A 22,642-nucleotide genomic window follows, 5' to 3' on the forward strand; every position below is an offset into this window, starting at 1 on the left:
TCTGTTAATTAAATCCGTGATAATGTTTACTTATCATAAACATTTCCCATGTTTGAGCACGGTGAGATGGGGAGATAATCTTCACTGTCTGACAGATTAATTTTAAGGCTGAGGGAAAATCCTCCCAGCACATACAGAGTGAATTCCTCCTTTCAGCCAGGGGGGAGGCTTCTGTTGGATGTTTATATTCAAAGTGTTATCGGAGGAAATATTCCGCTCCTTCACTGAGTACTTAAACATCACAGAAAAATATGTCAACACTCACACAAAAGGTGTGACCAGATGCAAAGGAATCAGTCCTAACAGCATCCACACGATCGGAATCCGTGGGCTAATGAAAGCAAAGCCATCGCAGTCCGCTCAAAAGCCCCTGCAGCAGGGTGGGTTAGGCTTTCTCCCCCTCCCTTGTCTCCTGTGCAGTATACATCAGAATGGCACAGGTTATCACACAGTGGATTAAGAAGGCGTGTCAGAGTGTGTGCCAGAACCTCCGAGCCGCACTCCACTCATCTATTGATCCGTGCGCGCGAGGAAAAAAAAGCAAAAATACCGGCACACTTAGCAGAGTAACCACAGGCAGCAGCCCCCTGCCTGCCCTCTGTTCCCTGCAGTGGGACTGATTGCTTGTCTCAATCATCCTTCCACCGCACCCCCCCCCCACTCCCTCCACCCTCTAACACATACACACACATAAACACATACTCCAACACACGCACAACAGCTCCGTCTTTTTCCCCCCACATTCGTTCCTCTGCTTCTGTCTCAGCCGCAATCTCTCCTGATTTGACGGCCTCTTGTTCTTCTTGTGAGGGCCATCAAAGTCTGCAGCCTTAACCCTGTCTGAAAGTTCTGGGACTGCGCGGTAGGAAGCAATTAATTCTGCAGTGAGAAACTCCATTAATTAGGCAATGCTTCTGGCTATTTCAAGAAGACCCTTTAGAAACAGTAGGGCCAGTCTGAGAGCCATAAAAGATGCAGTGGCACACCAGGTTTTAATGGACCCAGGGGCTCCTTGCATATCACCACCGTGGGGTAATTCTCCTTTTCTATTTCAAGGCCTCATAACTACTCCACATGCACTCGCAAAGTGACAAATGCTGTTTACTGGGAAGGTGTCTTATAGGGCATGGCTGTCATAGTATATCATGTAGAGCTTGACAACAAGAGCTGTGTCACTATCCTGCCAAAGTACAAACCACGCCGAGTCCAGAGGCTAACCAGGGCGACTACATTTTTAGTCAAAATCGAGGTTCAACTTAAAATGAACTTTTCAATACTGTTTTATCTTGTGACAAGGTTTCATCTTCTTTGTTTTACGGAAAGAAATTGAATGAAAAAATGCTGCTTCTTCACTCAAAGCCGTGACAGTATGTGAAGTTACTGCGGGATGCTGTGAGATCCTAACCTAAAAAAAGCTGTTTGAGATGGAATTATCCAGCCAAAGGAGGATGTGCAAGTGGCTTAAAAAAGAAAACACCCAGATGGTAAGCTATAACATAAAGTATTGAGAAACTTACAATCATATATAGAGTACCAAAGAGCCTCCATGTACTGTATAAGCTGAGAAACAGGCAAGTTAGCTAGTATACGCTTTCCTGCTTCCTGAAATCTGTAAAAATGTCTAACTTCACTTCATCGGCAATCTCATCTTTATTTATTTTGTTATTTTTTTATCTGTCAGGCAGTGTGGCAGTCGGGATTGTTGTTAGCTTTTCTCAGCAGAGAAGACGGCAGGCTGTAGGGATAAGAACACGGGTTATCTTAAATTACTTGGAACATATTGTTCAGGCCCCGCTCTTTCACCAGAGAGTCCAGCGAACAGGGAGGCCGCTACGTCCCACAAGCTCTCTTAACTTTCTTTAGTCCGATGGATAAACAAATGGTCTTTCTTCGCACCTCGGCGTCTCAGATGGCAGCAGAGCAGGTTGAAACGCCACAATTCCACATTCAAAAGTTTTTTAGTGACAGTAATGGCGGAAACAGAGAGCGTGGCTTTTTATGACTTTATTTAGAGGGAGGACAGTGGATAGTGCCGGAAATGGGGGAAGAATGAGTGGGCAAAGGGTCGAGGGCGGGAGCTGGACTGGGGGCCGCCGCATCGAGGACTGTAGCCTCTGTCTATGGTCGCCAATTTAACCGCTGAGCCAAACCGGCGGAGTCTGACATTTCTATAACACTTCACTTCCATCGTAGTTTCTTCTGTTGCGATGTTTCATTTTGGGCATAGTCATGCGCCAATTTGTTGGTATTTGCCAAACCCTGGAATCAAATTGTCCTCCAACAATCCTGCAGCTGAGACATTGACCTCTCCAATGTGTAATTTTCAGACTGTAACTCTTCTTCTTTGCATGTATTCTTGAGGGCCTTTTTATACTCAAAAGCCCTCACAGCAGATTTGACCTTCCTGCACTGCACTTCGTCAGTGCTATTAGACCAATTTAAGTCCATGTCAAGGTACAGCTACAAGGTAGGGGTCAGCTACATGGTTTTTAGACATACAAATAACGAGAATACACTAAAGTGCTATTAGTCCATTATCACTCACTTAGCAAAATTCCATGTGGCTGGAGAGTTTAAGCACTTGAGTCCATTTTCCCAGTTTCTTTCTTTGTCTACTTGCTGCGGTTAGACTTTTAGGGCAACATGAATAGGCTACAAATTGTTATTGAGATGTGAAAAGGTCCTAAGAAAAACTTAACAAGGCATTGTTAATGGGCAATGTGCTGAAAGGACTCTAACACGCCATGCGAGGATGTTCCTCAAAGCCACTGATATTCACACATGTGGAGCAGGGAAGGCTACAAAGCGCAGCAGAGGGATACGGCTGCGTTTCCTCTAAATGGAGGTAACAGGATAAACACTGGTGTGAAGATGGGTCTGGGACAATGAGTTTTGTGATGTCTAATCACTCACTAAATCACGCATGAGAACATTAGCTATTTCTGGTGTCCACCATTCGGGGACATTTAGGAACATGGCACCCATTTGAAACTAAACAAGACCATGGATCGGTGCGTTTGGAATGCTGATTCAACTGTAGGTCTCCCCTGAGCACAGGCCAGGCCTGCCTCCACCCGCAATGACGGGGAGGCCTCAGTGACAGTACGCCATCCGTGAAATTAAATCAACAACTCGCTTATTGTAATTACATTTGGTTAAATGGGAAGGCAAAGTGTGGGTGTAATACAATTAACATGTAATTGTCATCATGACCAGGTTGGTGCTGATCTATTCTCCCAAGGGATTCTATGAAATGTACCACCAGCGTCCTCATCGCTACCATTTGCTTTTAAATGATGGATTCAGTACCAGGATGTCCCGCTGCTGCTGAGCGTGTGTGCTCAGGAGCAAGTGTAATATGTTCATGCAGAAGCAAATCACTTTTTTATCTAAATAACGATATCAAATGTGTATTTCACTTTACATATTTGTATTTTGCCATTAAAAACTGAAATTTTAAGGCATAAAAAAATGTGCTGAACAAACAAACATATATTACAACCTGTGTTCAGTCCCAACCTTTAAAATGTTTTGCAGCAAAAAAAAGTTTCTTAGCATGACTGCACCGAGCAGTTCTATTAAACCATCTTAACCCTGACTGTTACTTCAACTAAAGCTGTTTTATACTCTAACTATTAAATAAGCAGTACAGCTCTTCAGCAGGTGATATAACAAAGAAAACTGTCGTATAGAACACAGTCCGGGTGTTTCAAACTGATTTTAAACCTACATGTCTTTTGGACACTGCATGAAGGAGTTAAATGTCACTTATTGTGTCAAATATGAGGCACTAGAGAACACACATTTTCTAAACATGCATTATGTTGCTGTACATCTAGTGTGGCCCACACGGTGTACATTTCATGTAAATGTAATGATTGTTTCACATAAGGCTTCATTTCTTCTACCACTAAGTGTCCCCAGACTCTTAGATTTCAAGATCGGAAACTGTCCAATGGTGAAACGTTACATTTAGCTGTGACGCCAAGGCTGCCTGTTTTGATTAAATACAAAACATTTAACTTTTTTAATCAGACTTTTTTTCTTTAACAGGGTGACAAAGTTTGAGATAGATTGGATTAATCTTCTAGACGGAGCGTCTTAAAACACAAACCTTGTAAACAACCAAAAATACAGTCCAATTTTATATTACTTAAAAATGGCTGACGTCCTGTTGAGCTGAGGTCATGGCACAAAGGGACTTTTCAAAGCCTTGTCCTTCCTGATTCCATACATGTAGGAGAAACATACTACAGGGGTTAAATTCTTGAAGGGGTTTTATGGAGCCATTTCCTGACACCCATTCGCAAGAAAATTAAAATATGACATTTTTCACCACTTGTGATGTGTGCACAGAGTTTTCGAGCACCTTTAGCCCTGCAAATATGTGATTTATTTTGGCATAGAAATAAAAGGGATGAATAATTCCTTGAATTTTAATTGGGCTTCCCATTGGTTCGTGCTTGGGCTGGAGTAATACTCCATGAATATCAATCTACGATCAGCTGTTATCAATTGGAGTTCATACTTTACTTTTGCATTTACATTCACCATGAGGCGTGTGTGTGTGATCACTCACCCCAATACATGCTGGGCAACTTCCTCTGATTCCTGTGACATTTTAGAGGACAAGGAGCTATAAACATTGAACAAATGAATTTTGTACAAGCAGGTCATTCACCCCTTTGTGTTTGGAAAATGTTTTGTCACTAGGTCGCAGTAACCAAGCAGTTATTTTTATTGTTTATGACCTCCCTGCTCTGTGGCTAATCAAAATTAACATTTCCATTAACCTCAGGCCACACGAGAGTGCAGATGTAGAGGACCGACGTGTGGGCCGCTGACAATGAATTTGTAGAACAAATATGAATTTTAAAGTTATGTCTCTGTGTAGTGTTTCGGGAAAATTAGTACAACAGATATTTTAGAACTGCAGGGATATAGTTTAGTTGAAAAAACCACGTACCGTAAACTGTAATCATTTGTTCCGTGAGGTTCCTGCTCTCCTGTTTTCCCTCCCACACATGTCACATTTATAATTTAGTCTCGTTCAAAATCGTCAGGTTTGAAATGTAGACTGCAGACCCCACCGGTATATTCTTGTCGTATTTCGGATTCTGTACCGCTCTGAGCCGTTGCCTGCAGTGAAACGGTAGTGTTTCACTCCAGCGTCTCTCGCTGGGCCGTTCCTTTAAGACGGAGGGGCGCAATGCACGCTGGGTGTTGTCGGGCGAAACCACGAGCTGTTGGTACAACTTTCTCCACAGCTATGTTGACGTGTTAATTTCAAAATATCACTGCTTCGATCGATTACAGAGAACACCAGCTTTGACTGACAGTGGCTTTTTCCTGGGGCGAATTTCTCCTTTAAGAATAACTGAATATTGAATGTAAGTTTAAAAAGATGCTGTCAGTCATTTCACCAGACTTTATTCTCTCTGCAGCTCCGCAGCTCAAATCTAACTGGAGCTTGATATATGGAAAGCATGATTTCTCAGTAATGTCTGTCCTCTCCTCTTTTTATTCCATCCAAAACTCCTCTTCTCTATTTCACACTACTTCCTATTTCATTCCATCTCCTCACTCTGCCAGTTTATTACTTTCCGTGCACCTCGCAGCTTGTTCTCCTTACACTTGGCTGTTTGTCATGTTGGTGATGGAGGGATCGAAGCTGTTGTTCTCATGGTAACTTGCCCAGGAAAGCAGCGTTGGCTAAAGGCCTAAAACCTTCCAATCTTAGATGTGTCAATTTCCTGTGATAAGTTGAGCGATGTGAAACTTTTCTAACTCAAAGAAAGCAAAGATTTTACATTTGTCTTATCACACAGGGGTATCGTGTCTGTGATGAGCGCTCGAGGCTACGAGGTGGTAGGATTGCATGACAAAGACAGATTGGTGCTGACAGATGTACCGTAATAGAGTCACTCAATAAGAGAGTGAAAATAATGTGCAATATTTACATGTTGATAGCCTCTCCCCTTGTCTTCAGGGGGTTTAGGGGCCTTTTCTACAGTTCATAAGAAAGTGACAGATTCGATTAAATTTATTAGGTGTTTTCTTTCTAAGTGAATCCCAAATAAATTAAAATGAAATGCTCCTGATGCCACTCTGCTCATCTTATCCTCCTACAGACATGTCTGCCATTGATGGTCTCTTTAACCCTTTGAACTCTGCAATAGACATGAGTCTGTATTTTTCCTTATTGTGATGTCACTTCTTGGAGCATCTTCAAATGCTTCATATTCTTAAATCTGTACAACCTTGGGGCGCTGGTTTAGCTCAGTTGGTAGCAGGCGTCCCATATACAGAGGCGAAGCCTTCGCCGCTTCGGCCATTGGTTCAACTCTGACCTCGGCCCTTTGCATGTCATCCCCACTCTCTCCTCCACACATTTGCGATCTATCTTCACTGCCCTATCAATAAAGGCAAAAGGCCAAAGGTTTTGTCGGTCGTGCTGTAGTTAATACTGTTTTTATTTGAGATTATTCTACACAGGATCAGGCAAACAATGAGCTCTTGAAGCAAGATTGAAGCTTGCATGTTTTCATCAATTTCACACCGCATGTTATGTAACATGACTAAGGGTGGGACAAAATACTGATACCACAATGTATTGCCGTTCTGACTCGTGCAATACAATTTCGATAGACTGGCGCCAATTATTAATATTTAAATTGACAAATATCTGGTGCTCTAAACAGATGTCCCTGAGATGTTTAATCACTGCGTCACTACTTGACTCCTCGCTCTCGTGCTTATGACATGAACGAGGGTAACATGAACGGAAATTAAAGGCCGAAGAAGAAGTTGACAGCAGGATAGAAGAAGAAGACAGCGGGATAACATCGGCCACTTTCAAACTTTCCAAAGTCCTCATTTTGTTTTTACAGTTGTTCTAAAGTCCATTTAATTTACATGATGAAAACATGAACATTGTTTCATCTCAGTTTGTGTGACATTCTGTGAAACTGACACCAAAGTGCACACACTAATCCTGCACTTTACCCTTTTAGGGGCAATTATATCAATGATCACAGAATCGCTGTATCATGATATTATCATTATCGTTGGCCACATATCGTGTCTCGTTTCGTAGTTACCCTGCGATTCCCACCCCGAATAATGACTTCATCGGCAAACGTACAACGGGATGACTCCCGGAAAGACAGAAGCTTTCAGCTGCAGAAAGAATAAAAGCTGCAGCTTCTATATTTTCTATTTTAGATCGATTTTAACAGGATCATGTAAAAAATGGACTCCCCACAGGAGGTCATTTTTCAAAGGGATAAACATTACTGCACCATGGCAGCTGTGGATAAACCGCATGATTTGGCTTTGAATATCACCCATGTCCGCACAGCAGCCATAGGGAAGGAGAGCTGTCTGCTACAAGCATGCCACTGTCCTCATCAGCACGCCTGCCGTGTGGCTGATAAAGGTGTGAGCAACAAGGAAAAGCAGTGGATGCTGTGTTTCGGTGCCACAGCAGCATCCTCTGCACTCCTCAGCTGGATGTTTTTGATGCCACTCTGACACAAACTATATACAGCAAGCACTGGAGAGTTTACAGATGTACTGTGTGCTTCCTGCACCTCTACACCCCCACTGTGAAAGGTAGGACAGCAGTATCCAGTGTTCCTGCAGTGTGTCCTTTTTCTTTTGTGCAAGGATGGTGAATCACAAGATGCAGGAAGAAAACTTCAACAAATTGAAAACATCTTGACCTTTGCCGAACTCAGTGTCATTGATTCTCTGCAGGAAATGCTTGTGTATTAAAATCATCGACAAATACATCTCCGGCCACTCATCATTTCAATGAGTGTCCTTTTAATCCTCCAATATCTTCCTCTAAAACCTCAAATACTTCTATGTGAAGACTTACAGCAAAGGCCCTTGGGAGGCAGGAAGCCACAACAATATGATTGGAGCACACAAGCAGAGTGTTGAGAGACATACTGCCCGCACAACAAACCCAGAATAAAGTGTGTGTGACAAGGAAGAGCGCTCAAGGCGACGCGGGCACAGGAGAGGACGGGGGAAAAGAGAGCCGGGGTGGTGAGTGGGTTGGATTTGCGTGCCATCATGGCCAAATAAGCAGATTAATGTCCGGTAGTCCCGTGTCTGTTTTTGCCACTGGATGACAGCACGCATTGATGGAGCCCAGAGAGGAAGACCTCCTAGTGGGTCAGACTGCACAGCGGGGCTTAGGCCTGGACAGAGCGAGGCCAGGGTTGGAGGGAAGAGGTTAGGAGGATAAAAAGCAGAACTGTGCTGCTCCCTGCTGGGCAGCGTCTGGCCATTCTTCCCTCCATGACTGTTGATCACAATAAACAAGACACCCAGAGTTTAAAAGAGGGACTCACGGCCTCAGAAATAATTGGTAGAGCAGCACTGAAAGGAATTCTAATGCGTTTTTAAGACCTGGTAAGAGACCTCAGTCCTCATTTGGTTTGTTTCCAGAGTAGATAGTTGCTATTTCACTGGAGGTTATTCATCTTAAATTGTCTAAAACAATTTAAAACAACAGTTTGCTTCCGTCCTCCGCACATAAACTTCAGTCGACCCCGCTGAGAGTCTCCACTTTCCTCTGATTGTAAAAGTCATAACACCAGTTTTGCACTTAGCAAATAGAGAGTGAAGCAAACACCGATCGTGTGTCTGAGGCGCTGACTTAAAACATTGTTATCACATTTCACTGCATTACATCATTCTGTCTAAATAGAAATGACGTCGTTATCCTCTGTGTGTGTGTGTGTGTGTGTGTGTTTGTGTGTGTGTGCTTACGTTGTGCGATCTTGGCCAAGTGCAGACGGTTGACCCAGGAGATCTTACTCAGGGGGTTTGGAGTGTTGAGGACCACCATGAAACTGACAGGACGTCCTGACCTGAAGGAGAACACACACACAGAATACATATTAGATTTTACACCTTTGTCTTAATGTCCTCTTTGGACAAGGCAGAATATAAACATAATTTATGGTATCTTTTCTTTTGAGGCTGTTGTTGAAATCTTGTGTAACAGCTCTGAAACTCAAGACTGAACCTAAAGGAATTCTCTTCAACAGAAAAAGACGTGCAGAAATTAAGCATTTTTAGCATGTGAAGTTGTATGATTGTGTTCGTAGGTTTAGGTTAACCATTTTTATAATTATCAAAGTTTGATTGGTGATAAAAAAATGTCAATATATATTGTAGGAGCCATTCATTTTCATGGTGTATTTCTGTGTATATTTGTTGCCTACACCAGTTTGCCACAGGTGGCAGTGTAGGTGGAAACTACAAGGGGCACAAGGGAAACAGCTGACAGTTACGCATGGGTGATGGGAAGAGCACACGTTTTTACCGCTGGTCACGCTCGCTGCTCGTCACGCTCGCTGCTCGCCACGCTGTCACAACCTCCAGAAATGTCACACCATTTCAAAGTGGAAAATCTGGGAATTTTAAGTTAAAAAGGAGCCAAGCAGATCCTCTCAGGCCCCATCCTCTGTTTAGTTGAGGCTAGCTGCGCAAGCTAGCATTACAAATCTGAATTTGTGAGTGAACTGTCAGCGGTCAGGTTGGATTGTGGATAATGTAGGCACAAGGCTTTGAGAAGGAAGAAGACAATATGATGTATGTATGTTCATCTATGATCCATCAACAGTGTTATGGGAGGGCAATGCTGGTGCTTTAAATGTTACTTAAGGTGTCAAAGCTAAACGCTTTAAAACATCATCAAATTGCAGTTACTCCAGTATTAAAACTGATCCATTTTCAGAGATATTTCCTCCAATTAATTCTTGATGTGAAAGCAGCTGCACAGAGATCAGCCTTGTAGCAAAGTTAGTTAGAACAAAAAAAATCAATAAAGCAGAGTGCAAAGCCTTCCAACAAACACCTACGTATGTGCAGGTTGTTTAAAAGGGCCCTATGCAGATGTTAAACCTCATCTTCCTCTAAACATGACAGCAGAAGTTCAACAGGTGGAGGGCAGCTCGACCCTAACTGTGGATTCTCTTTCTTTGTTATGGTGGTTTAATCTGGTTCTAAATGCTAGAGTAAGACTTTTAAGAGTTCAAAGGAAGTCAGTGAAAAACGGCAACTTGGCATTGACAGTTGCCATGGAGGACTTTACTTTATCCTGAATGTCAGCATGAATTAACAAGAGTGTTTGACACCACAGAAGAGCAGGAAGCGGGTTTTGATAGAAAATACACAGTAGATGTGCAGCACAGAAAAGAAAGCAGAACACTTTGCTCAGAGAAACAGGGCACCAACAAGGGGAAGACATTTTTCATTTCATGGGACTTTACGTTTAATACATCAAGATTTTTTTTCTGTCAGAGAAGCTGCTTGTAGTTTTACAGTGATTTAGTCCTGTAAGCTGAGGCTTTGTGATTTCAGCTCGCAGGTCAACATTCAGGGGAGGTTGCGCTGACCACACAGCATGGTCAAAGTTAATCGCTTGTAGGTGGACTCCGACTCTTACTAGGCCACTAATGTGTGAGCCCTGCTGGGAACAGCATGACTAGTGCGGGCTCTGATCAGTGAAGGCTTTTTGGTGCCATTTCAAGCTTAGACACAGCAGGACAAAGGACGTGCGTGCCTGTCCGTGTGTGACAGGGAAGGAAAGAAAAGTAGAACGAGGAAGATGAAAAGAAAAAGAAAAAGAAAAGTGAGGACGTGAGTGTGGTTCAGTTCCTTGTAAACAGTCGCTTATAATGGCTGGACAGGTCGAGGCTGAGTTATTTGGCTGTTGAAAAGATTCAGCCTTTATCTTCTAAGGTAGGTTTCAAAAACTTCATACGTATTGTTGAGTTTGAAAACAACCCTGCAGGTGAGTTCTGCTCCTTGCAACGATCTTTACGTGAAAGATGTGAGCTGTAAATGAGACAAACAATTACATGAATTCAAAATTTCTAACTTCATTCCTAATTCTGCTCAGGGAAGTACATGACATGACGCTGACCAATTAACAAACCATTATGTGGTCGTGGCACCTAAAGAACACGGAAACACGCCAATGGAAAGTCAGATAGGACCCCTTGCTGTGCTGCGCATTGGAATCCTTTAGAAAGTCAGGTAACGTCTCTTCACCACAAGACACAAAACTTAAGAGTCCAGTTTGAGACAAAGTCAACGCTGACTCCATGATTCATCTTGTATGTAATGTTACTTATGTGTAGGGTTGGGCCAATTGACAATGCCACCAAAATTATTTGATTTTGATATAAGAATATGAAGAAATAGATTTTCTGTATTTTTTTTGGCCTATATTGTCAAATAGATGCACAATATTACCGGGGATGTGATCTAAAAGGATTCAAATGACATTTTTCATTTCACCTCGACTTTAAGTGGACATCATGAGACGCGCAATTGGTAGATAATGCCTGCCTATGACAACTATATTAGTACATATTTATTAGAACTAAAACCCCAAATTTTAAACTTAACTGGAAAGTTTTTGTGCTTTAACCTGCGACTGTTTCACAACATTAACCACAAAGGCTTTCTTCTCTACCAATATGTATTTTGCATTGACAGTGTTTCACGGCCACCCCCACATAATGCAGTGTTAAAAGGTTGTGCTCATTTCACATATTTCTGTGAGACCGTGTTGGGGCCTTTGTTGAAACTGAGCCATTATCTGGTTTAATAATGGAGAAAAAGAAGGAAAAGCAAACATACAAATGGACGGAGGAGAAGTTTATTATGCAGCAGGAGAGGTATGAAAAAGTTTCTGTGAACTCCTTTCGCCTGGAAACTGGGTCACTGTTGGTATCCATTGTAAAAGCAGTGAATTCAAGCCGACTGCACCTGCCATTCTTTTGAAAGGAGCTACAAACTTTTCAGAGGCACCTTTCAAGTCTGCGGGGGGTGAGCATTTGATATTGAAAACATGGCTTTTGAAAGAAACATTCCTTTAGCCTACAAATACCCAGTATCCCGGTAAAAACATCAAAGCGTGTGATCACTGTTTATTAATTAAGTCCAGGGTTTAAAAGTTTAATAAATTAAAATAAAGGATAATTTAGTCCTCAAGAGACAGATGGTGTGTCTCATGCACTATACACTGACTGCAGTATGCATGTATATCCATTCTGAATGCATAATTTAAAGTTTAGCAGAGTTGAAAAACATCCCGTCTTCCTCTTCAAAGTAAAATATGTGAACATAGTTTGCTAAAGGGCTTTTACATGTCAGAGGACACATCTTTAATCTGGAATTTGAATTTTGCCTCTGTGCATGTATGGTAAATGTTGGAGGTTTTGACAGGTGGTTCATATGTTGTCATTTTTTTTACAGAGTGGTGAGGAAGTGTAGATTTCTTTGAGGTTCTCATGTAGAGTAAACGTCATGTAGATTTGTGACCAAAAACTAAAATAAATCACCAACTTTTTCTCGTGAAAAAATATCCAAGTAACCTGAAGTCGGCTTTGTTCAGTTGTCTTTCTTACTCTGAAATATTGTGTGTGTTCTTATGAGGTGTGTTTTGCCACTTGTATGGTATTCTGTAGTCATTAGATTGCTGAGGAACTGCAGGTGAAAATTAGCCTCGATGGCTAATCTGGCACATTTGTAGGGATGTGTTTTAATGTGCACTGTCCCTGCAACTTTAAACAGTCAAAATAGCATAAAATCCTTAATCCTTACTAGTCCTATACTATTTTTTGATGAGTTGTTTTCTGTATGAAGTGCCTCACAGCAATATTCAACCATTTTATGCGCACTTTTTTACATTAAGGAATAGAACTACTGAAAGATATTGGTGCCAGTAGAGACAGCATTAGATAAAAATTAATTCTAATGTATTCTATTGAACTCTTTATTAATAAAAAATGTAGTTATATAGCAGATTCCACAGAAAATTTCAACAGCAATTACTTCTATTTGAGGCATATTTCTCATTCTGACATTCTTTACTGATTAACCGACTTCTTACTTCAAATTATTTTTATTAAGACACACATGCAGGCGGGGGACGTCAGTCTTACTGACTGTTGAGTGGAGGACTGCAGGCTACCTTTGAGTTGCAAACAGTTAACACTCCCACCAATAGCCATGGGCTGTCCCGTCTCCTTTATCCCTTCTGGTTTTTCTCTTCATGAGTTGAAAGAGCGACAAATTAGCGCTGGGCTACAAAGCACAGGACCGATGTGAGGTAAACAAATAAATGTCAGTCAAACACTGTTTTTATAGCTCGATCCTTCATTGCTAGCACTCAGACAGACTTTGTTCGCGTCTCCCTCCACAGTGCCAAGTGTGATATTTTTCTATACAGAGAAAGCCCAAGGTTGGGTATTCTTTTCATGTGTCGCAGTAAAGGACAGTGTGTTTCTAACAGGCTGATTTTTGTTTCTCAGACAGCTTTGTGACCACACAAACTTTGACTGTGATGGTGTCTCCAGGTTGACACTTTTACCAGGTATGTCTTTTCCCATCTGCTCAGTCAAGCTACTCTATTATTATTTGAGGCAGGAAAGAACAGGGGAGCTATACAAGATATCAAAAGACACGCTGCCGAGTGTTTGTGAAATAAATAATAAAAACGTGTTGTGAAGCAAAATGGGTCAATGTCACTCCACCTGACGCCACAAGAGATCCAGAAAATGGAAATGACCAAGATATAACAATAGGGAGGTCCAACTGGAGTGATTTAAGGTAGTATTACAGGCTGCAAAAACAACACACGTAAAGTCAATAGCAAAAGTCAATACTGAAATGGGCCCCACAATGCAAGGCCTCTCCCAGAGCCGAGTGTTTTAGAGAGGATTTTCTCTTTGTGGGCTAAACTCAGAGACATCACTTAAAACTAACAAATGTCTGTTAATAGACACAAGACAGACTGACTCCTGCAAATGTTTTGTTAAGTGTTAGGTAGACCCGGACTGAAGGTTTTCCTTGTAGACCAGGAGTTAGGAGTAAAATTATAAGTCGACTGTTCTTACTTAGCATGCTTTTGATACAACTTTAATTATCTAAATATATAGTTTTGGGGCTTCGGAGAGTACTTCTAATTCTAAGGGTTAAGAAGAATGTGATAAGTAATGTTAAAAATGTGCTACATTACAGTTACTGGACATTTGTTTTTTCTTTTTCAACACAGTAGTACCTCATTCAAATAGCTTTAGCCTATTTAGAGACCTATGTTTTCTATAGGCTGATTCAGTTAGCTTTAGCCTGGCTCGTAGCTGCTAACTAGGTAATGTCATAGGACCTCCGGTTTCTTTAAGTTGATTCAGTGAGCTTTAGCCTGGCTTATACGTAGCTGCTAATTAGCTAATGTCATGGGGCCTCTGGTCTCTTCAGGCTGGACCATATCTGCAAACTAGCTAATGTAATGTGGATGAGAAACCTTTTTTTTAAGCTGGTTCAGTTAACCTTAGCCTGGCTTGTAGCTGCTAACTGCTTAATGTAATTGGGAGACCATTTTCTTTCTTTAGGCTGATTCAATTAGCTTTAGCCTGGCTCAGAGCTGCTAACTAGCTAATGAGGTGGGACTTCTGGTCTCTTTAGGCTGATTCAGATAACTTTAGCCTGGCTTGTAGCTGCTACCTAGCTAAAGCGGTGGGACTTCTGGTCTCTTTAGGCGGATTCAGATAACTTTAGCCTGGCTTGTAGCTGCTAATTAGCTAATGTGGTGGGACTTCTGGTCTCTTTAGGCTGGTTCAGTTGGCTGTTTAACTAATGTAGTGGGGCTTCTGGTTTCTCTGGGCTGATTCAGTTAGCTTTAGCCCAGCTTACAGCTGCCAACTAGCTAACTAACTAACTAGCTAAAGTAAGAGAACAATGGTTGTGAAACTCTGTAAAAGTTTTGTATAAACAGGTCCTTTTTCCATTCAGTGGAGCAAACCAAAATAATTTGTCCTTTTCATAACTGCTCACCTTGGACCTGAGCTTATTTGGATACTTTCTGTTGATGCACTGCCCTCAGTCCACAGAAGAGACTCACTTCCCATAACAAACCCATTGTGGCACAAGCATACGTCACCCACAAGGCCCGGCTTCCTTAAATAAGAATACCTGGATGGTAACTCAACAAATATGTCTGAGACAAACAGACAAGAGACAAAGCATGGTTTCAAAAGGATTTCAAGCTTTATTTTGTTTTCTGCTACTAATAATCAATGAGAACTTCGTCAACTAAGACACCTGTCCTCCAAGAACACTTGGTTGACTATTTTAGGGCCGCCCTACACATCTCTCATTTGTAAATGTACACCTCAACATATAGCCTCCTTCAGCAAGTACTTTGTCATTTTTTTGTCAGCCTGTTAGACCACTTGCCGTGCCTGAGTGCAAATATTTGACTCCCTCTCTCCTGTCAACTAGAATAAAATAACTTCTTAATGCAGAGCAGTCTAAAGTGAGACTGGCAGCATCGGCCCTGAGTTAGCAATGAGTCAGCCATTGACAGGAGCACTCTGTTGTCCTGATTGATCAGCCTTTATTGGAACTACAAATAAGCTGTCTGGCAGAGGATGAGATGTCTTCTTAAAGCACTAAGCAGCGTTCCAAAATAATGGCCTTGCTTCAGTCACCTGTACAACTATTCCACAGTGATTCGGAGGCGATGAAAGAAAGAAAAAGGAGAGTGCAAGAGAGCTCAGGAAAAAAGGGTCGGGGGTTGGGCTCTTTGGCACACAGAAGGAAGACAATTTCACATTCAGACATCATTAGAAGGTAATAGAGTGAAGAACAGAGTGCAGCCTGAAATTCTGCTTCTGTCATACCTGCTGCTGCCCGCTGCAAATTCATTTTCATCTCATAGAGGAAGGGAGAAAATGGCAGAGCGGGAAGCACACACAAAGAAGAGAGCAAGATATTGCAGACAGGAAAAGAATAAAGTGAGTAAGATCTCAAACTTGCTTGACATGTTGAAAAAGTGGAGCTATCGCAAAGAGGTGTAATTCATACCATTCGCAGCTTAAATATAGCAGAGGCAATTTGCCGAAGACAGAAGGGGAGACAGCGTGTGACGCGAATACAACTACTCACTTGGTTGGATTCCTGCGGTAACACTTCATGCCCACACGGCCTCAGACATGCTAAACTGAAAGCAGCCTCCGATTCCTCCCCCCCGCCTGCTGATTGACAGCCGCAGTGCAGGTGTGCTGCACTGCCTGAATGGAGAACTAGACTCGGGTATGCCGGCAGAGGGGAGATGAGGAGAGCTGAGATGTAAAGCGAGTCAAAAAAAAAAGGGAGGGGAGAGGAAAGAGGGCAGAGTGCGGCGAGGGGAGCGGAGCGAGGACTTGGCCCGGCTGATTTATGGGAGCAGGTCAGTGCCGAGGCACACGTGTGACACTAATGCACAAGGACGGGACAGATGTAGGAGTGAGTGCTGAGTGGCAGTCTGTCATGCACCCATCCTTCAGTTCACCTCCACCCTCCAGAGTCACAAACAGTCACACGGAAAGTCTGCTCTGCAAATAGTAGAGTGAGTTAAAGGTGACAGTGCAGTGTCCCCTCGAGAGTTTGTTGAGCTAGTTCTGGGTGGACTTGGCAATCACTCACAGGAAAAAATAACAGGAGATGGACTTGCAATGGGTTTAGACTGAATGTGATTCAAGGAGGGACAGGGTTGTATAAAAACAGACGTAGGATTCTCTGTAGGTGGCACAAAAGAGTCGTCCCAATACTGATACCAGTATCGGGGATAGTATAGGCCTCTGCTACCTCCTAAATGTGGGGGCTATCGGCTAGTACACTAATCAATACACCAATCCAAATCCGTTATTTATCAGAGCCCAAAAGTCAGCTGATCCAGGATAATTATCATGTGATTATAACAAACATCAATAACAGTTCAGTGCTAGTGGAGAGTGTAATGTCAGCCAAAGCTGGCAAAATGTCAGCAATCAGTATTTTTCCACCCATAATATGTAGATCTTTTTAATCACTTAGCTATGGGAAGCTACTTAGTATGAATCACAGACTGTATAAAAACATGGACGACATGACAGCTCCCTAAAAGTGAAGCCAGAACCTCTCTCTCGCCCCCTGCTGACTGGCTGCAGTATAGGTCATAAAGCCCGCCTCCTCCATGTTAACAGATGGGACATGAGTCAAACTATTAAATCAAAATACACGTCAAATACATTTTTCTCAAACATGGTTTCTGTCATTATAGTTAGTTCTTATCATGCTGATTTACGTCCAAGAGTTTCTGACAAGAGTATTTTTATTTGATGCTGTAAAACGGATGATTGACAGCTCTGTTGACAAATATGGCTCCTGCAGCTGATCTGTTCCAGATAAGCAGAGTAGAGGAGGAACGGCGAGAGGAAAGGTAACTAAAACAAACACCACAGCCATTGAAGATTCCACATCTGTGAACGTTAACTTCAGACCAACATAAGAAGCTGTTCCGCTGTTAAATACGCTGACGTGCAGGATATTTGGTGCTTTTTTCGGTAATGTAAGTGTGACAGCTCACACAGTATGTGTACAGTCAGTAGACCGGCTGTTGTGTTGTGACATGTGTGACACATATGTTGGTGCACTAAAAAAGTTTGTTTAGTCTGAATGCATGTTTGGACTGCCATATCCTGACAACTCGTCCTATAACAGAAAGGCTGTTTACTGAGCACCAAACAGTTGTATGTTGTACCCCCGCAATCTTTCCTCAACAACTAACTATATGCTGTCACTGGCTGAGTCACTTGGAGCACTTTAACACAATTTCCCCGTGTATGTTGCAGGATAATGAACATGTATTCAATCTGGGTTGGCCTTTCATACTGTTGTCCACGACTTAATACCGGGTTGTCACCATGTGTACAAGACTCAGGTCTGTACCTTCATACTGTTTACATCTCTGTTGAGTCCTTGAGCTACACCAGAGCTTGTACAAATCTACATTATTGTTGTTATGGTTAAATTTATTTTAAGTGCCTGCTGCAGTACTGGTACTGAAGATGTCGTGACCTTGTGTTTGTGTAGAATTTCTTTCTTATTATGTTCACATTAAGAACAAGTTTAATGTAGCACCTCACATTAATCTTGTTCAACTACCTTTCCAATGGAGTCGAGTGGAAATGATAGTCAAGAGCAGGGGTAGACGCTTATATTGCTCAGCACTGGTCCTGCAGGCTGTCAAGCCCCTACATTTGCTGGCCTAAGTACATTTTTGGTAGCCAAAATGGAAAATGATGTAAAAACAATACAGATAAGGGAATTAGAAACATCTTAATACAACCTTTATTTCTCTTTTTTTTGGCTTTACCTTTATTTATAGGACAGCTGAAGAGAGACAGGAAATATAAGTAGAGAGTGGGGGATGACATGCACCAAATGATCGGCAGACCGGGAGTCGAACCTGCGATCAGTGCCACGAGGACTGTAGCCTCTTTACATGGGGGGCCTGCTCTAAAAACTGAGCAGAGCTTGCGCCCCAATACAACCCTTCTTATCTGTGATTTTTCACTGATTACAAGACATATTGGATAAATAATACGGGAGAGCCGGAGCATGACACTTTGCTAATACTAGTGAAAGAAATGGGAATTGTAAGTGGAATGGTACATTGGAATTTAGCAATGCATTTAGCAATTTGTCAGTAGGGTTAAACCATCCATCCATCCATTCTCTATACTGCTTATCCTGTTCAGTGTCATGGGGGGCTGGAGCCAATCCAAGCTGTCATTGTACGAGAGGCGGGGTACACCCTGGCCTGATCGCCAGTCAATCACAGGGCTGACACATGGAGACTGACAACCTTTCACGCTCACACTCACACCCACAGAGAATTTTAGGGTCACCAGTTAACCTAATTAGCATGTCTTTGGACATGTCTTTGGACTGTGGGAGGAAGCCAGAGTACCCGGAGGGAACCCACACATGCACGAGGGAGAACATGCAAACTCCACACAGAAAGGCCCACTTTGTCCAGACCGGGGTTCGAACTAGGAACCTTCTAGCTGAGAGGCGACAGCGCTGACCACTGCACCACCGTGCAGCCCAGGGTTAAACCAACCACATGGGACTTTGTGAAGTAAACGGTATAAGCTGGGAATCTTTACCATACACCAAAAGCCTTCTAAATGAAGATGAATTTAACAGTTGGCTACACTGCACCAGATAAGTGGCTAAATGTCTGAATGTGAAGACAAGTAGAAACACAACAGCAAGGTGTCTCTGGATTAAGGCTGAACACAGCAGCGGTTCGGATAGGTGCAGAGGTGGAGTGCAATTCACCTACCATTATAGACTGCAGCTCAAGAATGTGACAGATGTTATAGAAACACTCTTCCATCTGCAGAAGTACACTTTCATTTCTCACTGAGAGTTAGACAAGAAGACAGAGTCGATCTTTGTGAGATCAGACTGGGACACAGGAGTCTGAGTGTTCCCTTTACCAGTCAGTTAAAAAGAAACAAAGAAGCATAGCAGGGAGAAGAGATGTTACTGCTGAATCTTTTGTCATCTGTCAGTGTTTTGAGCACCTGAAGCTACATTTTGATTAACCCTCACTGTATGAGGTTGGACGCAATCAGCTAAGACATAGAAATCTGAAAGTCTGGACAAATAAAACTCAAACTATCTGCAAGGCTAGATGCGATTAGAGGTAAGAAAGAAATCAATGTTCCTGTAATTTAAGCAGCAACTATCCAGAGCACATGTCCTCATACACATGCTGGCCAGACTCTAAGCAAAGGTCATAAGAACCCTCCGGATCCACTTCGGGAGTCTGTTTGGACAAGACTCTCAGCCAGGATGAACTAGAAATGAAGCCCGAATCCGTCATTAGACTGAGAATGTAAGGTCTGTCGTTTGCCTTGCAGGTAGCCTGCACAGCATCAGAAAAAAAAGCCAGTGAAAAAACAAGGTTCCAGGCTTACAATACTGTTCCTTCATGCCTGCTCGTGGGAATGGAGGATAAAGCAACAAACACATTTGGTTTAAGTATGAAATTTGACTCTGTATCTTAGGCTTGCCAGTATGGCCCATGTATCAGTGCCTGTGGTTGCTCCAGCAGACGCAGTGAAAGAGGATGTTAATGAACTGCTGTCACACGTAGGCTGGTGCCTTTGAGGCGGCAGTCAGGATTCTCTCCACGTCCTCAGTCTGTTTGCAGTGTGGAGGCTGTGATGTGCTGCCTGACTGCAGAGAGTCGCTCGCGGCCAGACAGGAGGGGACCAACTCAGTACAGGGGGTCCCTGCTGCGGTCCCACTCTCTCCCCAGCAGAGCAAAGGCTCGGGTGTACGTGTGCTCGTGTCTCAGCCCCTGTATGTGTGTGCTTCTTTGTCCGAGATGTATGCCTGCTTGTGTGCAGGTGCGTCTGAAAGCAGGAAGCAGGTATGAATACATGTAAGGTGCAAATAGAGACTCTTGAATTACCGTTCCCTGTAGATTGTTACTCAATTCAGTAACAAAATGAAGAAATACAACAAGAGAAAAGCAAATTATGTGTGTGTTTTTGTACAATTGTGTGGGTGTGTTTGTGTTTGGGAGATGGACAGAGCCGGTCTGCCCGCTGCTCTCCCCTGCAATCTGCCACTGCTGCACCCTGGGTAGTGTCAGAATGGTTTGGGCACCCGCTGTGCCACCTGTCACCCCCAGCCCGGAGGCTCAAAGCCAGTCCAGCCACCCGACACCGAGGTCCAGCTTCAATTAGACTGCTATCACACAACCAGGATTGGCTCTTTCTTTTTTTGCCTTACAGAGATTTATCTCCTTCAGCCAACACTGTTATCTTTTACCTCACAACAACTGTGGTCATCTCCAGGTACGATTTAGGCACAGGTCTCTCTCTATTATGTTTACAATGTTCTGGAAATGTTAATTGAGATAGTAAAAATGCAAACACGATATCATAGTTGAGAGTCTCATTAGGCATCCACAAGAATCCGACTGAAAGAAAAAATTCATAACTATTGAAAACCTAATTAAAAAAACTGCTCGATTAGTTTTTTATTTGATTGGCAGGTGAAATGAGGTTCTTTAGGACCCCATTAATAGCTTGTGTTTTTACAAACAATTCTACCATTAAGTGCTGGAGAGGCTGTGATATGGTGGGTGACCATGTCCATATATTTTGGGACTGCCTGAAAATAAAGTCATTTTGGAGAAGTGTCAAAGAAGAGATGGAGAAAATCTTGGAAACAGACATTCCCCTGGACCCGCTGTTGTTCTTCCTGGAAATATTGCATGACCACTTGTTCACCAACATTAAATACTGCACATTTTGTTGATGATCGCGAAAACAATTGCTCTTAATTGGATGAAGCCTACTCCTCCCTTGCTCGACCAATGTTTGCCCCGCTACAGCTGACACTTCCTGCTTAGGAAGGAGATGGACAGCAGTTACTAACGACTTCAGTTTGGATGCTTCGGATCATTTTGATGTAAATTTCTGTAGCTCTACATAGGTGGTTATGCACGTCAATTTATGTGCGTGTGTATGTGCATGTATAACCATATGTATAGGTATGGGTGTGCAAGTGTTAGTATGTTTGTGAATACTTGTAGGTAACAATGTATAACTGCTCAGCATATGTTTTCCCCCTATACTGGGCTGCCTCGCCCATGCTCATACGTGTGTCAGGTAAGGCCCGGCCTCAAGGCGATACCTCTTTCTTTTTTAACCTGTTAATTGCCTTTTAGGTTGAAACAGTGGCAATAAAATAAAAATATATATATTTTTTAAACTGTGTGGGTGTGGCTGATGATTGACATCAGCCTGGCTCGGCACACAAACAAAGGTGTACGTAACAATATGTGTAGTTCAGCCCTGAACATTATGTGTGATTCCTCTGAGTCAGAATCAAAGCCATCTGAAAATAATTATTTCAAATAGGGATGCACGATATTGGATTTTTTTCGATACCAATATATGAGGCATGTTTTTTTCCACGTAATTGGAGAGAACATCAAGTCTCCCCTGTAGTGGAATTGATATCATGCCTACTCTTATTGTGGTGGCCAAAAACTGCCATTCCCCAGACATCTTGCACCCTTCTTCACGCTTGACGGAAGAGGCGTGGTGCAGGCAGTGCACGCGCAAACTGACACATGACATATCTGCCAATGCTGATATGTTATTTTCAGGACATAATCTGCAGATACCAATAGCGTGCCGATAATATTGTGCATCCCTAATTTCTAGCTATATTATAGTAGCATACACATGAGCTGAGATGCACCTATTTGCACTCAAAGCCATAAATACAATGCTTAATGCTAGCTCTGTAGTGTGACCTAGTAACATCATTACGTAGCTACACTCCACTCGAACCCAATATCATTAAAATAATCAGAAACTTAACTGACCATACTTAGGTTTTGAATTGAAAGTATCTTCCAAGGATTTTTAGATGCTAACTTCTATGAACATACACCCTGAATTACATCGTTAGAAGGGTTTTGGGTTTTCAGGGGCTTTTACTTTTAAATGTAAAACCACTCCTTGGACATATGTCGGGGAGGGAAATCTCCTCATCAGTTCAGTTGCTAATGACATTATCACAAGAACTCAAATAGGGTACCCCTTAAAGGGGAATTTGGGGACTATCTTGTAAGCATGACATCTGGCTCCACCAAACATCTGAGTAAGCAGATTGGCCCTGCAGGCCTGGTGTGACAGCCGTCGAGGAAGCTGGGAGATGTGGGAGAAGTGATCTGCACAGCTCCGCTGCTCAAGCTGTCACTTTAGCT

General features: G+C 42.6%; 1 protein-coding gene across 2 annotated transcripts in view; it reads right to left on the minus strand.

Moving 5' to 3' along the window:
- The window catches only part of arhgef10la (Rho guanine nucleotide exchange factor (GEF) 10-like a), a 141,533-nt gene that overhangs the window by 63,544 nt on the left and 55,347 nt on the right, over positions 1-22,642 (minus strand). For both annotated transcript variants that reach the window (XM_069677824.1, XM_069677823.1), the window contains one exon: positions 8,785-8,885. In XM_069677824.1, the coding sequence (XP_069533925.1) occupies positions 8,785-8,885 (101 nt within the window). The remainder of the gene's footprint in view (positions 1-8,784; positions 8,886-22,642) is intronic.

The sequence above is a fragment of the Semicossyphus pulcher genome, unplaced genomic scaffold (genome assembly GCF_022749685.1).
Source record: "Semicossyphus pulcher isolate SPU_LCO1_2020_fin unplaced genomic scaffold, fSemPul1.0.p SCAF_3, whole genome shotgun sequence".
Taxonomy (NCBI): Eukaryota; Metazoa; Chordata; class Actinopteri; order Labriformes; family Labridae; genus Semicossyphus; species Semicossyphus pulcher.